We start from the raw sequence: 14,957 nt of genomic DNA, 5'->3' as shown, positions 1-14,957 counted from the left end.
CTGCTCAGAGCCCACTGTGATCAGCTCCACTGATTTCATAGTGAGCAGGATAAGAAGATTTTACTTAAGTTTAGTGTATGTGAAAAAAATAATGAATAAATATATCAATTTATGTAATAATAAAATCTATTATAGGAGTTCTTTGAAAATCTCACACCACAAGGAGGACAAAATGATGTACAATTGCAAATCAGTTTATGATTAAACCTTATAAAATTACATTTTAATTATGTATTAGCCATCAGCAATTCATGAGCTGTTTGCTTCAAAGAGAGTTTATCAAAACTGAAAATAATGGCCTAATGGTCAATCATAAGCTCCAAAGCATATATAAAATACAGTGAAAGAATTCAAAAGAACGAAGTTCCAAAGATACATTACTGTGAAGAAAGATGCCTGGAAGGGGTTTTTTTGAAGGGTCCTTGAAACTGATGTGCTAATTGATGAATTCTTATTCAGTTATCATAAAGCTTGAAAGGACATGCAAATGGAATGGCTGATTTGCTTTTTAGTGAGCAACTAATAATAAAAGTAACTAATGACAAAGAGTGTATCTGGCGTAAGTTTAAAACAAGAGAATTTAGTCATAGAACAAAGTTAATTTTGAGCAACTCTTTTTGAATCTGTAAACGTACTACTATTGCTTTGGCTTGATGGAGGCAAGGGGGTTCCTTCCTTTACTTGGGATGTTACTTCATTTGCCTTTTTTTTCCCATGATGGATACAAGCAGCCTTCAATGAGCAAATTCACCTGTCAAGGTTATTATTGATAAAGTCTCCAGGTAAAACTGGAATCCCTTTGTATTGAGCTAAATACAATAAAAGAAAAGAAAGGGAAAATGTCTCTCTCAGACAAAGCTAATCAGAATGGGAATGCAGAATAACACAGAATCCAAGTGACAGAGAAGGGATAGGAATCCCTACATCCTAGTCTCACTTCAGCACCTGAGACCACTTTATTGGATCATGCTTCTCAAAATTGTTTATGCTATAGATTTGCTTCTGTTATATGACAACTATATTTGTAAAATAAATTAGGCTGAGGACTGACATGTGGTTGCCAGTTGTACCCCTTGGATGGTTTTGACATGGGTCAGCTACCACTGCTTCAGAGTTTGTTCATGGTTTGGATTCTAGCCTGGGGCAGAGCTCATTCTTGATTGACAGTTTGGACGCAGTCATGCTTGTTTGGTAGGAAGCTGTAGGAAGGTTTAGCTGCATTGTCATTTTAGCTGAAAACAGACTTAACTGTGGAATGTCAGTCAGCATCAGTTAGAACAGTTCCTGACTCTTTCCTTTACTGGTGTGAAAACTAGGCAAAGGGAAACATAGAACATCAAATCCAATCCAAGGTTGTTGTATGAATTCACTACAGCTGAGACTTACTGGAAAGGGGCAATCATCAGCAGTTACAGTGCCAGCTGAAGTGGTATGCTCAGTTGTCTAAGTAACGAACAGTGTAGTAACAGTGGGTCAGGTTGGTGGATAGTAACTGCTTACCAGAGAAAATGGTGTGAACTCACTGATGGGCATGCTGGAAATTGTTATTTTGCTTATTTTTTAAATAATAGATTATGCTTTTTAAATTCCAGCTATCATTTTATTTTTGCTTATTTTTTCATTTTTACAGGTTCTTGGATGTGGTGGTTTTTTTTTTTGTAAGACAATATGTACAATTTGCTTCATTTCTTGAAGAAAGAAATCAGAATATAAGCCAAATTCAACTTCTTTGCACTAAAACAGGCGTATAAAGGGGAATATGGGATTCTTTAGATAAATATAGAGAAATCTAGATGACAATGGAAAATTGCTTTCTATCACTTGGAGTACAGGTATTTTCTGAGTGCTAAACCAGAAGTCTTGATACATGCTATAGTACAGAATCAATGTAAATCAAATGTCATAATCTTACTGGAAGTCTTACTAAGGCTTCGATGAATAAGAAAAATAAATGATTCCCCTTTATGCCACTGTGTTCAGCCTTCTGCTTAAGTGAAGCGATCCCTTCAAGAAACATCTATGTTTTCAGTGTTCTGAAAAAGGTCAAAGCTGAGCTTGTTTCAGACTGATGGAAATGGCTGTTTTTGTTCAGTGTATATGCTTGCTGTTGTCTTCAAGGGTTTTTTTTTCCTCATAGTCTTATCTTGAGCTATTTAGCTAATCTACATGAAACAATTTCTAGCACCATGGAGGTAAGCACTGCCTTGTGTTTTGGCTGAACTCGGCTGCCAGCATGAGAAATAATAACCTTGTCATGTCATAATACAGATGGTTGTTGTGAAGCATGTCGTGGGCCCTCAGGGAGTGATGTCAGTGTAGTTTCCAGTGCAAAAACAGGTGAAAGAGACTGGCAAGACCTCAAATGGGAAAATAGAGTATAAATAAAACTTTCACAGAAATTGCTGCATTTACTATTCAGTATATTACTCATTATTTTTTCATAGGAGATTAAGTTCATTAAACTGGACTTTCTCCTCATAAATATGTGTTGGCTGTGAACAATGACTGCATTGTCTTTCAGATGTAACTCAGAACAATCTTGGTCCTTCTCTTCCAAAGTTCTTGTCTTTAATTCCTTGAAGAATTCAAAACCCTCCAAGGTGTGGCACAGGGATTCCTCATTTAATTAACTCTACTCTGACCAGGAGGATTGGATTAGATGTCCAGCAGTAGCTTTCAGCCCCAACTATTTTTTTATTTGATATTTTCCTCTTCTGTGGCCTGCAATTATCAATAACAAGCAGAATCTAATTTCTCATTTTGCTGCAGAGCACACAGGCATAGAAAAGATAATGTTCTGGGAGAAAAGAAATTGTTTCCAGATTGTTTTTGTTAAACAGGGAAGCTTTGGAGTCTGTGAAGCTGTTTTATTAGGCAAAACAGCCAGGGAACAACAGGAGGTCAGATCCAGGTATGTACTTAATTAGGGCATTTTCCATGCTGCACTGATAGTGTTTCATGCAACCTGTGTTCCATGCATTGTAGCTATGTTTGTGTGCAGAGTGCAGAATGACGTGTCTTGAGCCATCTTCTTTTAAACTCTTACATTTTAGCTATATGTTTATGACTATATTCTGTAGTGGGTGCTTATTAAGTAGAGAAGCGTCACTGGATGGAGAGAATACTTAGCTATAGGGTGCGCAGAGTGCTAGGATCAGCCAGCCAAACTCTGAGGAATTTATATACCAGGCTTCTTATCTTTATTCACTTGCTGCACTATTTGTAACAACAAAAAATGCGGTCTGATGGCATTTTATGATCCAGATCTCGATGAAGTTCCATAGTTAGGAAATCCGAAGAGTGCATTTACTATTCTGAAGTAAAGGGCAATGGGTTAACCTTTTAGATGTGCAGGTAAAGTTTTCTGAAGTGTTGGTTTCTGCTGAGGTGTTTTCACATATTATATGATTTATTTATTTTTTCCACAGCTAGTATAAACAATAGCACATATTGAGATATATGGATAACAATTCTGTTTTGCTCTGTGTGATCCTATTTGTATGATTGAGTTAATTGAATTTGATTTTCTCAGCAATTCAGGTTAGGATAATAACCAAGCTCTTCGCTTAGGTCACAGATGAGTACTTGCATTTAGAATGTATTTGCTTGGCATCTGTTCTGTCAGTGTTGTGTGTAATGAGAGGTTTCTGTGTCTCTGTAAAGCATGACTGATGATGACATCGAAGTGGCCTAATTACCAAGAGTGTTTTATAATACAGGCTTGGCTGAATTATTTTAATTTTTACAGATGCTTGAATTTAGATCTTTGATTAAGTGACTCACTAGAAGCACCAGTAACAGTGCCCCAGAAAGAGTTCTGAACTGGAACAGTTGCCTTGATGATACACAGACATAGATACACTTCAAAAGCTCATTTTCCTTCTGGCGTGCTTTTCTGAGTAGCATTGCTCAGTTCCCAGGCCTTGGTTTCAAAGTTTCATTCCTACTATTGCACTAAACTAAAGAGTCCAGCATCAATGCTTTGTTGTGTTTGTTGTGGCTGGTTTTGTTTATTTGTTTCTTTGTTTTTAACTTGCATGCTTACGGTTGTTATCATTTAGCCATTTAAAAATTAAGATGTTAATCTAAGTCAGGAAGTTGTTCTTCCTCAAAGGGGAAAGATGGACAGTACTTGGAAGTGGTTCATTTCACTACTCTGAAGGTGAATTGACTGTGGGGAATCAGTCATTTCTAGAGACTGCACAGGGAACCTTAGTATTGTTATCTACACTGTAGGACTAAATTAAACTGTTTGGTCACTGGTTTCAGCACTACCACACTGTGCTCTCTGAAAAGTACAGGAGGATATAACATGATGAAAAAAGCTCATGGGCTAAGGCAAAGACAAGGGAGATCACCCACCAGTAACCATCATCAGCAAAACAAGCTCAGAGTAAGGGAGATTAATGTAATTTACTGCCTATGGACAACAGACTAGAGCAGTAAGAACTAAATGCAAACTGTAAACACTTTTGTCCTCTTCCACCCTCTTCTACCTCCTCATCCCAAGAGGCACAGGTCAGCCCATAGTCTTTTGTCTCTGTCACTCTTTCATGGTCTACTTCTTCCTCTGGTCCATTGTGGACTCCTCTCCTGGGCTGCAGCTCCAGCCTGGGGTTGTTCTTACGGCAGCTCTCCATGGGCTATGCCTCCTTCAAAGCTGCACATGGAGATCTGCTCTACATGGTGCCCATGGGCTGCAGGGGGGACAGCCTACTCCACGATAAGCCTCTCCTGGGCTGCAAGGAACCGTTACTTCATCCTGGAGTACTTCCTGCCAGTCTTCTGTGCTGATCTTGGTGTCTGCAGGGCTGTTTCTTTCACATTTCTCATTCCTCTCCCCAAGCAATTTTTCCACTTCTTCCATCTGCTTTACCACATGCACAACCAGCAGTGCTCATGGCAGCAGTGGGTCCCTTTTGGGACAGCTAGATCTAGCTCTGATATGACATGGGGTAGTGGGGGGTTCTGCCCACAGAGACTACACCTGCAGCACCCTGCTACCAAAACCTCACTGTATATGTCTAATACAGTCAGAAAATTATGTCTGTACATCATTTCAACCAATTATCCTTTAAAACAGGTGCTATTTTGCTGCACATAGTCTTACATGAGTGATAGTTCTTTATCACTGTTTATCATTTCTCTGAAATTTATCTGCAGTCTTTATCCACTATTTATATATATTTTTTTCCAGGCAGCAGTTAATTAGTGTAGGACAAAGAATTTTTCCCTCTGAGACCCTATTAGGACTGCTGTGTTGTTAATTTGCAGGTGATCCACTGGTTCAGTGACATTTATGATAAATGCAGAAAGGCTGGGTGTTTGCTCACGAAGGCTAGTTAAAAATGCATCCCAGTGATCAAATATTTATATTGAGTTGAAGATTGTCAAATTTTATTTCAGAATGTGATTTTCAGTCATAGCAAAAGGAAGTATTAAATAAGAGTCTTAAGGCAACTGCAGACATAAAGATTTCAAGTCAGCGTAAGATCTACAGCCCCCTCACCTTGCAAGGAATAAGCATCTCCCTTCAAAAGCTGAGCATGTTTCACCTAGGAGGAAGTGGTATAGGGGCCAGTCACAGGTTTTCTGTGCCTTTTGTAGTCATTGGAGTTGCTGGACCCTTTGCTTCAGTCAGTGCTGCTGTATTCTGCTACTTTTGCGTGGTAGAAATAGTGGAAAAAGCACTGCATGCATCCTCATGATCAAAAGACGTCAGACAGAGTGAGAAAGGTGGGCATGGGGATGTCCAAATTGCTAAACTGCCTTCCTTCCAGTGTAGCTTCAAGCCCCTTGTGTTTTTTTCCTTAATTAATTCATCTCAAACTTTTCCATCCTCTCAACTGACTCTAAAATTTGATTTTTATGTGAGATGTTGGAAGTGCTGTCTGAGGTACACAGTCTTGAAAGGTGAGCTACAGAGCCCTTTTTTCTGTTGTGTGCTTACAAACCTAGTGCATGTATTCTTGATGTAACCCTACCCTGTGAATCCAGGAAGAGCTACCCGTGCATACAGCACAGCTCTTCGGTTTGAAGTAAGCTTGAGTGCAACTGTACAAACATGACTGGCTCATAACTTTGCAGAACTGACTTCTGTATACTTCTCCAGTGAGCAGTGTGAAGGGGCAGATTGTGTGTGTAGATTCATTCCTTTTTTTCCATCTCATTACTTACTGTTTTCACAGCAGCCTTTATGTTGAGATTCAATAACTAGCCTTCGGTTGATATACAAGAATTTTTGTCACTAAGGCCATGAACCTTATCTGGTTGTTAGCATTTTTGTGTTCTTGTGACAATTTATTTGTAATCTCCTCTAAGACAGTCGTCTAATAAGACTGAAAAAAAATCGACTTGTGATAATGTGTGAGAAAGAAAACTCTATTTAACTTAGGTAAAAATTTTAATATATTTAATTGATAACTTCTGTGTCCATGAGTGTGGTTTGTGATTATTGCTGTTGTTGCATGGTAGAGTTTTGAACTGTGTTGACAGGCTCTCTGTCACACTGACAATCCAAGATAACAACTGGTGTGCATTGTACTAGGTGCTGTGCAAACCCTAACAAAAAGACTGACTCCTTTCTCCCAGAAAACACAAATAAACAGCAGCTTAGACAAGCCCCGGACAATAGGTTTAACTGGCATCACTGTGCGCCAAGGTACCTTGTTCCAGTGTTTTCACTCCAAAGTATTTGTGGTGTTCTGAGATTAACTCTTGCATTTCAGTATTAGAGAGAAGAGCATAAGCTGCTTGTGATTGTGATTTCTGCATTCATAATGAGGTCCAGTTGGTTCAAACAGCAGAAGACAGCTTCCTCTTCAGACAACTTGCTTCCACTATTTTCAGATATCCTGGTAGATGAAGAAGTGTGCAGTCACAGAAAATGGAATATCAGGTTTTGCTGGCTATTTGACATGATCATATAAAGAGCTTTGAAAAGGCAGCTTTCATCTTTTTACCTGACTGTACTCGCTCAGTTCTCATTATTTGCTTTATCAATGTGTTTTGCCTTCAAAATATAAAGGCTTTCTTTAGGTGAAGTGCAAATGTATATTTTTCCTTCTTTTTCTTTATTTTTCTCTTTAAACTGACAATTGGATAACAGCAAAGGATCTGAAAATCGTACCTGTAGTAATTCATAAATAAACACAAATAAAAGAATACAAACATGGCAGGATGACTACTCTTTTATAAAATATGTAGACATTCAAAGTCTAGGTAAGAACTGTTTTCATTTCTCTGATTGCCTTCATTTCATGTTGTTCTTCAGCAATGTTTTCAGTTGTACCAATTTTAGTATGAAGAGAGTGTTTCTTGAGTGGGTAGGGATATGCTTAGACCTACAGATTTGTGTTTGGTTTTTGGATTAGGGTGCCATGCTTCTTTGCTTTTCCCATATTCCCTGCATTTTCTTGCATCTCTTGGAAGCAAATCAAATACTGGAATACTTGTGGTAGCCGCTCTTCAAGGAGAGTGGAAAGATAAAAGTGTTCGTGTGGTTCTATGTGCTTATGCCAATGACAAAGCCAGTGTCTGGGTACTTTTGCTGGCAAACAACCACCATAGTGGTTGATAGTTTAAGGAGTCTGTATTTGAGAATGTCTGGTAGAGTTACAGAGTAAGGGGGACATTTTAAATACGAAGATTGTTTTGAGCAGAAAGTGTATATCAGTTTACCAACATGCAGAGTAGCCATTTAGTTTTAACTATATGTGCTAATAAATTGAATTAGTCAGTGGCAGTAAGCTGAAAAATCTGCCCTGTGTCTGCTTTGATCCAGATCCACAAGCTAACTGATTGTGCTTGCTGGAAGAAGAAGAAAGAGAAAGTCTGAGGGCAAGTTTCTATTTCCCTGTTCATGGTCACTCTGTGACAGACAGAGGCAAGTTTGTGGAATCCCAAAGTTGTTCAATATTCAGTGACTCTTAAGGACCATTCTTTACTAGGAGAGGGGTGAGATCCTGGAACAGGCTGCCCAGGGAGGTTGTGGATGCCCTGTCCTTGGAGGTGTTCAAGGCCAGGTTGGATGGGGCCCTGGGCAACCTGATCTAGTAAATGTGGAAGTTTGGTGGCCCTGCCAGGCAGGGGGGTTGAAACTTCATGATCTTTGAGGTCCCTTCCAACCTGGGTCATTCTGTGATTCTGTGACCATAAGGATGGTGTTGGTTTTCCTCTGATTTTTGAAAGCTTTATAGGTCTGTCACGGTGTTTAAGAGGCAGCTAGCTACAAGTATGTGAAGTACAGCTGTGGTGACTTGCAGCCGTAGAGACTCAGAAGCTGCACACCCTTTGCCTTGGCCTGTTCTGTGAGCAGGGATAAGGGCTGGCAGGGAAAACTTGTGCACTCATAAATCCCCTTAAATGTTGACAATTTCTCCTGTGTTTGCTTACATTGATTTTTAGATCATTTACCCTCATATCAGACTTGAAATTATCGACCTAGAAGTCTTGAAAAACTGGTATATTCTACTCAGCTTCTTTATTAATTGCAGAGAGATTTTCTGTAGTACAGGGTCAAATAGTGATAAATGAGTTCATTTTAAAGCTTTGCTATTCAGTGCAGCATGATGCTGTCATTTCATTCAGCTGTGATTTTATAAAGTAGACTTCAGGTCTTTTTGTACTCTGAAGCATTCAGCATCGTTGGTGGTTAGGACTGTACATTTGGATTGCAGTTAAGACTGGCAAGAGAAGGATTTTGCCATCTGGTCTGGAGAAGTGCTTAGCATCTCCAGCAAGATGTTGGATAAAGTCCAGTGAAGATCACTGGAGTATTGATACTCCTGAAAATCACAACGGGATTGCTCGTTTTATATGATCAGGTGTGTAAGTAGTGCATTGTCTGTGGCTTTATCTATACTGTGGAAATTTCTCAGCATTGCCAGAACATTAATGTAACTTTATGTGTGCTCAAAACACTGAATGCGGGTCATACTCAGTTGCAGAGGTATCCAGAGCTTATACAGCACAATAATACATATCCCTGCTGCTGGTCCTATTATTCTAGCACTGCTGGAATATTTCATTACTACTTGAGCAATTTAGCAAAATCTCCATTGTAGAAACAGTATGATGTGCATTTTTTGCTTACTCTTTTTTTTCTTTTTCCTGAAGATGGTTGACTTGCTTTAAGATTATTAAAACCATAAAGCTCTCTAGAAAGCATTACAGACTAGATTGTGCAAATGCAGTCTTTATTTAATTATTTATTTATTTATTAAGATTCATAATCATTAAATGGACCGAACTGAATATAATTTAAGTTGCTCTCTGTCGCAAACTTTCAAAACAATTCTAGAATTTGATGGGCAGACTTTTTTTGCTGTACTTGAGAGACAATGGAGGCAGCCTTCAGTGGCATTACAATATTCCTTGCAGTACACTGTGACATGGAAAAAGGAGAATTACTCAAACAAGAGAATTAAAATAAAAGACTATCAAACATGAAGCTTTTTGAACAGACAATGTTTCTACATGAAGGTGGCTAAACTAGCCTTGTGTAACATTATTTAGGATATCAAAATAAGTAGCATGTAGTTTCAGTTGTATCCAGTGGGAGAATGGGAGCATTCTCTTGCAAGAGTATGGACTGCTATTTTTGGTTTTGCAGTATGTTTATTTGAATATTTCCTTTTTTCTTTTTCTTTTTTCTCTTTCTTTTTTTGCTTTGAAGAATTTTTTTTCATTACTGGAAATAAACTGTTTAAAATATTGACAATTGAATTGGAAGACAGTGGTAGTACAGGAATTGAGAGAAATGGTAGAAAGAGTAGCCACTGTAAATTGTGTATTGTGCCCCAGAAGAATCTCTTAAGAATTGGTTACTTATATTGGAACTTAATGATTGAGATGTACCATTTTTTATTTGTCATGACTAATTCCTTGGTGTCCCGAAATAATGTTTATGGGGCGCTGTGATTTTGAAGGTGTCATCTATCAGCTAAGGTGGGTGAGTGGGATCTTAACCTCTAATGATCAGGAATCATCTCCTGGTGTTTTTCACAAGTAAAGAGATTATGCCAGTACCAGCTGGGCCTAATCTACTTATACAAATCATACAGCTCATTGGCTTGTGTATGTTCTTCACTGCTCTCTGCTTTAAAATTGCATTGCTACACACCATCATTTTGTTGATGAATATAAGCTCTGAGTATGGGATGTTTTAATTCAAGTATAGCAGAAGAGAAAGTAGGGTCTTGCCATTAAATAATCATGACTATTACTGAAGTTAAAATTTTATTACGCTGACTACAAAAGAGGAAAAGAACTTTAAAATAAAAAGCATTGAGAGAAAGGAGAAAAACAAGTGTTTTTATTTTCCCGAATTTGACGTAAAACTACTTTTGCTCTCTGAACTTTTCTCTTCTTTTAATGTTTTTGTCATAGAAAACTTTTTCATATGTCTCATATCCTAAAATGTTGCAGGGTAGACAACAAGTTGTGTCTCAGCATTTTAGGGGCTTGTTTTGTTTGAAGAGATGTTGGGCTTGGCACTTCTGAAAGTCTATAAATTTGCCAATTCAAAAAGAAAAGCAGTAAAAAAACCTTCCATTTGCACATACTAATTCTGCAGTGTGGTAACTAATGGGTTGCCCTGGAGAAGAATAATTTTGTTTGTAGACTGAATCCCTATGTTGCTGGCTTTATTTTAAAAGGAAGAATCAATTTAACTATTTTTTGTGTATTTTCTGGATTCCTCTGGAATCCTCTCATAGGTATCTGGCTGAGATTCTAATGATCTTTGGTTTTATTGGTTTATCTATTAAGAGCACTCTGTGTATTTTCAAGAGACATAAAAGTTTCAGTTCTGGTTCCTGGTGACTACACCTGTGAATTCTAGTTCTGATTCTGAATTGGAGGTTCTTTTAATTCTGGTATCACTATAGTGGATTTGATCAAAAACCGCATCACTTATGGTTTCTTAGATCTGTATGCGAATCAGTGCTGTGGTATCAAGTTTTCCTTTGTGGGGAACAGTCCTCAGGGCGTAGTACTTGTAATGAGGCTAGTATACAGGAGAAGAACAATTGGTACCAGCAGCAACGTACAGTAAACTTGCCCATTGTGTTTTGTTCCTTGAGGACTGAGAACAGATTTTAATTCCCACTAGGTGGAACTGCGTGACTTTTGGATATACTGCTGGATTTTCCCTGGCTGGCACAGGGAAATGCATGTTTCTCAGTACTCAGTGGCACAAAGGCTGCTCATACCAGAGAATAGTTTCAGAGGCGGGTAGTTATATCACTGCCTGCTGCAAGGGCTACGTTTCACCTGGGGAGCATAAAACCTGGGAACAGCTGCAAGTGGGTTGTTATGTATTAACATATTTCTCACTCACTTTCCTCTCTCCTGCTGTTTTCTTGATGATCTGTATTGAGTGCTGACAGCGGGATTGCTGCAGTTGTTTTCCGCTGCTACCACTTGCCCACTAATGAACTTTTCATTGTTAGTAGTTACAAGAATTTTTTCTAGTAGGTTTTGAACCCAGTGCATCCTGCTCTAAGAGCAGGACTTTCTTTTCACCAATTTCTCTTCACCTTGGATGTATAGCAGAAGACACACACACAAATAGCTCACTCGTATGGTGTGGATGGGTTTGTTTGTCTTGTGCTTGTCATAAGCAAATTTGCTTTGCCTTTCACTAGGAATTTGTAGTCCACACAACTTAAAATAGGTCTCGAATATGTTTGGAGAACTGAACAAATCTAGTGACCAGATGTATGCATCTTTCTGCATGCTTTGTCAGCAGTGTATGCCTAGGAGAGCTGTAGCAGCAGTAAACTGCAAGCTTGAAGCCTGTGGGTGGGATGAAGAGAAAGATTTCCTTGTAGATATGTTCAGGTTAGCTGGGAGAAGTTGCTGACACAGTTCTGTGTGGCTTACTTATGGCACTGGTTTTACTGCTTGCCTCACTTTTCCAATTTTTTTTGCATTATCGTTGGAGATATTTCCTTTCTCAGCGGTGTCTCTCCTCTGTATTTGACATCACAGGAGCTACAAGAGGCTACTGCCTTTGTATTTGCATTTGCTTCACTATGTTTAAACAGAATGACTAGATTATGTAGCTCTTCAGTGCCGTGCGTCTAACTTATTTCTTGTTTCAGCAGTCATTGAAAAGAAGAGGGAGCAAAGACCTACAAAAAGCAGAAAAAAAGTCACAGCAAACACCAACAGAGGTATGTTGAGGCAATAGTAATCTGGATCCTTATGTGGAGGTTTCAGTGATGCTCTGGAAATGTGATTTGCAGATTTACACTTGATTGTTTGCTCTGATTTTTGTTTTTCTACATGCTGCGAAATGGAGACCTCTTACCTTAAATCTATAATGAGACAACATGATGTCAAGGCCTACCTAAATGAACCATTTGTGCTGCAAAACAACACACCAGCTTTCATGTATTCCAAATATTTTAGGCAAAATAAGTAAATGGAGAACGAGTGAAATAAGATTATAGGCCCTCTCTGTACAGAGTTCAAGATTTTTTAACACTGTAATATCTACTGCAGTGTTGCAAGTTATTTTTACAGGATACCCACAAAAGGCCTTTTCTGAGGGCTGCACAGCGTTTAATGGCATGTAAAATAGTCTTTCTCTTTTCAAATTTAAGCATTTATTTCCCCTTCTTTGGTTTACTGATTAATGAAAACATGGTCACAGAAAAGTCTCTTTGTATCTAAAGCCATGTACCTCTAATTGTTGATCTTGTAACTTAAGACCATCCACTGGATGTCTTCTGTTTTACATCAACTTTCTTCTAATTCTTCTCTCTCTATTTTTTTTTTCCTAAGGAGGACAACGAAGACTTGAAATGCCAGCTGCAGTTTGTCAAAGAAGAAGCAGCTTTGATGAGGAAGAAAATGGCTAAGATCGATAAAGAGAAGGACAGATTTGAACATGAGCTGCAAAAATATAGATCATTTTATGGTGATTTGGACAGCCCTTTGCCAAAAGGCGAAGCAGGTGGTCCACCTACCACAAGGGAAGCGGAACTCAAGCTTCGGCTGAGACTTGTGGAGGAGGAAGCTAACATTCTTGGGAGAAAAATAGTGGAGCTAGAAGTAGAAAATAGAGGATTGAAAGCAGAGCTTGATGACTTAAGAGGAGATGATTTCTCAGGGGCTGCTAATCCACTCCTGGGAGAACAGAGCGAATCCCTGTCAGAATTAAGACAGCATTTGCAGCTAGTAGAAGATGAGACAGAATTGCTGAGGAGAAATGTAGCTGACTTGGAAGAACAAAACAAACGCATAACAGCTGAACTGAACAAATACAAATACAAGTCTGGAGCCCATGAGAGCTCTAGGCACCACGATAATGCCAAGACTGAAGCACTGCAGGAGGAGCTAAAGGCTGCACGAATGCAGATCAATGAGCTGAGTGGCAAAGTCATGCAACTCCAGTATGAGAATAGGGTGCTTATGTCCAACATGCAACGCTATGATTTAGCCTCTCATCTTGGGATCCGTGGCAGCCCCAGAGACAGTGATGCAGAAAGCGATGCAGGAAAAAAGGAGAGTGATGATGATTCTCGTCCCCCTCACCGCAAAAGGGAAGGGCCCATCGGTGGGGAAAGTGACTCAGAAGAGGTGAGAAATATCCGGTGCCTGACACCCACAAGATCTTTTTATCCAACACCATCTGGGTGGCAGAAAAGCTTCACTGACAGGCAGCAGATGAAGGACATTCGCTGTGAAGCTGAGCGACTGGGCAAGACAATAGATCGCTTGATTTCTGACACAAGCACCATCATAACAGAGGCAAGAATTTATGTAGCTAATGGGGACCTGTTTGGACTGATGGATGAGGAAGATGATGGCAGCAGAATACGCGAGCATGAGCTTCTTTACAGGATCAATGCACAGATGAAGGCGTTCAGGAAAGAACTCCAGACTTTCATCGACAGACTCGAAGTTCCAAAATCTTCAGATGATCGGAGTGCGGATGAACCTTTGTCAGTGAGTCAGGTAGACTTTTACTTATTATGGCCTACAGGTAAAAAACCTTGGCCAAAAGAATTGAGACTAAAATTTGATGTATGGCACCTTAAAATTCTTAAACTAGAACATGGACAAAAATTTCTATTAAATTATTTTAAATCCTTATTTGGCTATATGCAAATTTGTTCTACCAAGGGGCCTATTTCTGAATGCTGAATAAATGGTCTCTATGACAGTGAAAGAATCATATTCTAGATACAAGTTTTGTAGGAGGTAGAAGACTTTACTCCTTCTGGCTTTGCAACTGTACTTGCCAGAGTTAATGGCAATCAAGCTGCAGTGATTACCAGTAAAGGCACTGCAGATAGCAGTTTTGGCACATTAATGAATATGGTTGTTTTCTTGGTGGTTGGTTTCTTGTTAAATGAATAATAAAAAAAAAAATCTTACTGATTTTGAACAAGAGAAAACATTTGATTTCCAAAATTAGAAAGAATATAACAAACCACAGAGAAAAATAAACCATGAAAAATCTACATGGACTGCATGGAGATGAATACTGGTATTACTGGAGTTGTAACTGGTTGTATCATTCATTGAAAGTTTATGCGTCACTGCTTACATGCAACAGTGACCAGCATCTTTTCTGCAGTTTTTTATTCTTCTCTTGTCCTCTAAGGAAAGAGCCAACAAGCATCCTGCATGTGACGTGCAGAGTTGTCCCAGAGAGGTTTTAGGGAGCAAATTCCTTGCTGACTCAAGATCTCAAGATCAAGATCACGAAAAATGAAAATTACCTCTCATTATCTTATTATGCAGTCTATAGTTGGCAAATGCTGTTATTGGTCATGGTGTTATCCTGATGTTTTAGTAAGTTTCTTGCTGTGTTAATTTACGTGTGCTGTCCTGATAGTTTGCAGTTGAATTAGTTGCCAGGTGAAGCTGAAAGCTATTATTTCTTGTCCCTACGCTGACTAATTAGTCTTTTGTTTCCTTGTGTCAGAAAGTCACAGACG

General features: G+C 38.9%; 1 protein-coding gene across 2 annotated transcripts in view; it reads left to right on the top strand.

Moving 5' to 3' along the window:
- The window catches only part of MTCL3 (MTCL family member 3), a 28,030-nt gene that overhangs the window by 12,429 nt on the left and 644 nt on the right, over window positions 1–14,957 (top strand). The window contains exons 5-6 of one of the 2 annotated variants that reach the window (XM_072331010.1): window positions 12,108–12,179; window positions 12,793–13,959. In XM_072331010.1, coding sequence (XP_072187111.1) covers window positions 12,108–12,179; window positions 12,793–13,959 — 1,239 coding nt within the window. Of the gene's footprint in view, window positions 1–12,107; window positions 12,180–12,792; window positions 13,969–14,957 lie in introns of both variants that reach the window. The other variant, XM_072331009.1, reaches the window with a different exon arrangement.

The sequence above is a fragment of the Excalfactoria chinensis genome, chromosome 3 (genome assembly GCF_039878825.1).
Source record: "Excalfactoria chinensis isolate bCotChi1 chromosome 3, bCotChi1.hap2, whole genome shotgun sequence".
Taxonomy (NCBI): Eukaryota; Metazoa; Chordata; class Aves; order Galliformes; family Phasianidae; genus Excalfactoria; species Excalfactoria chinensis.
Note: the sequence above shows the minus strand (reverse complement) of the source record. Positions and strands in the feature narration are given on the sequence as shown.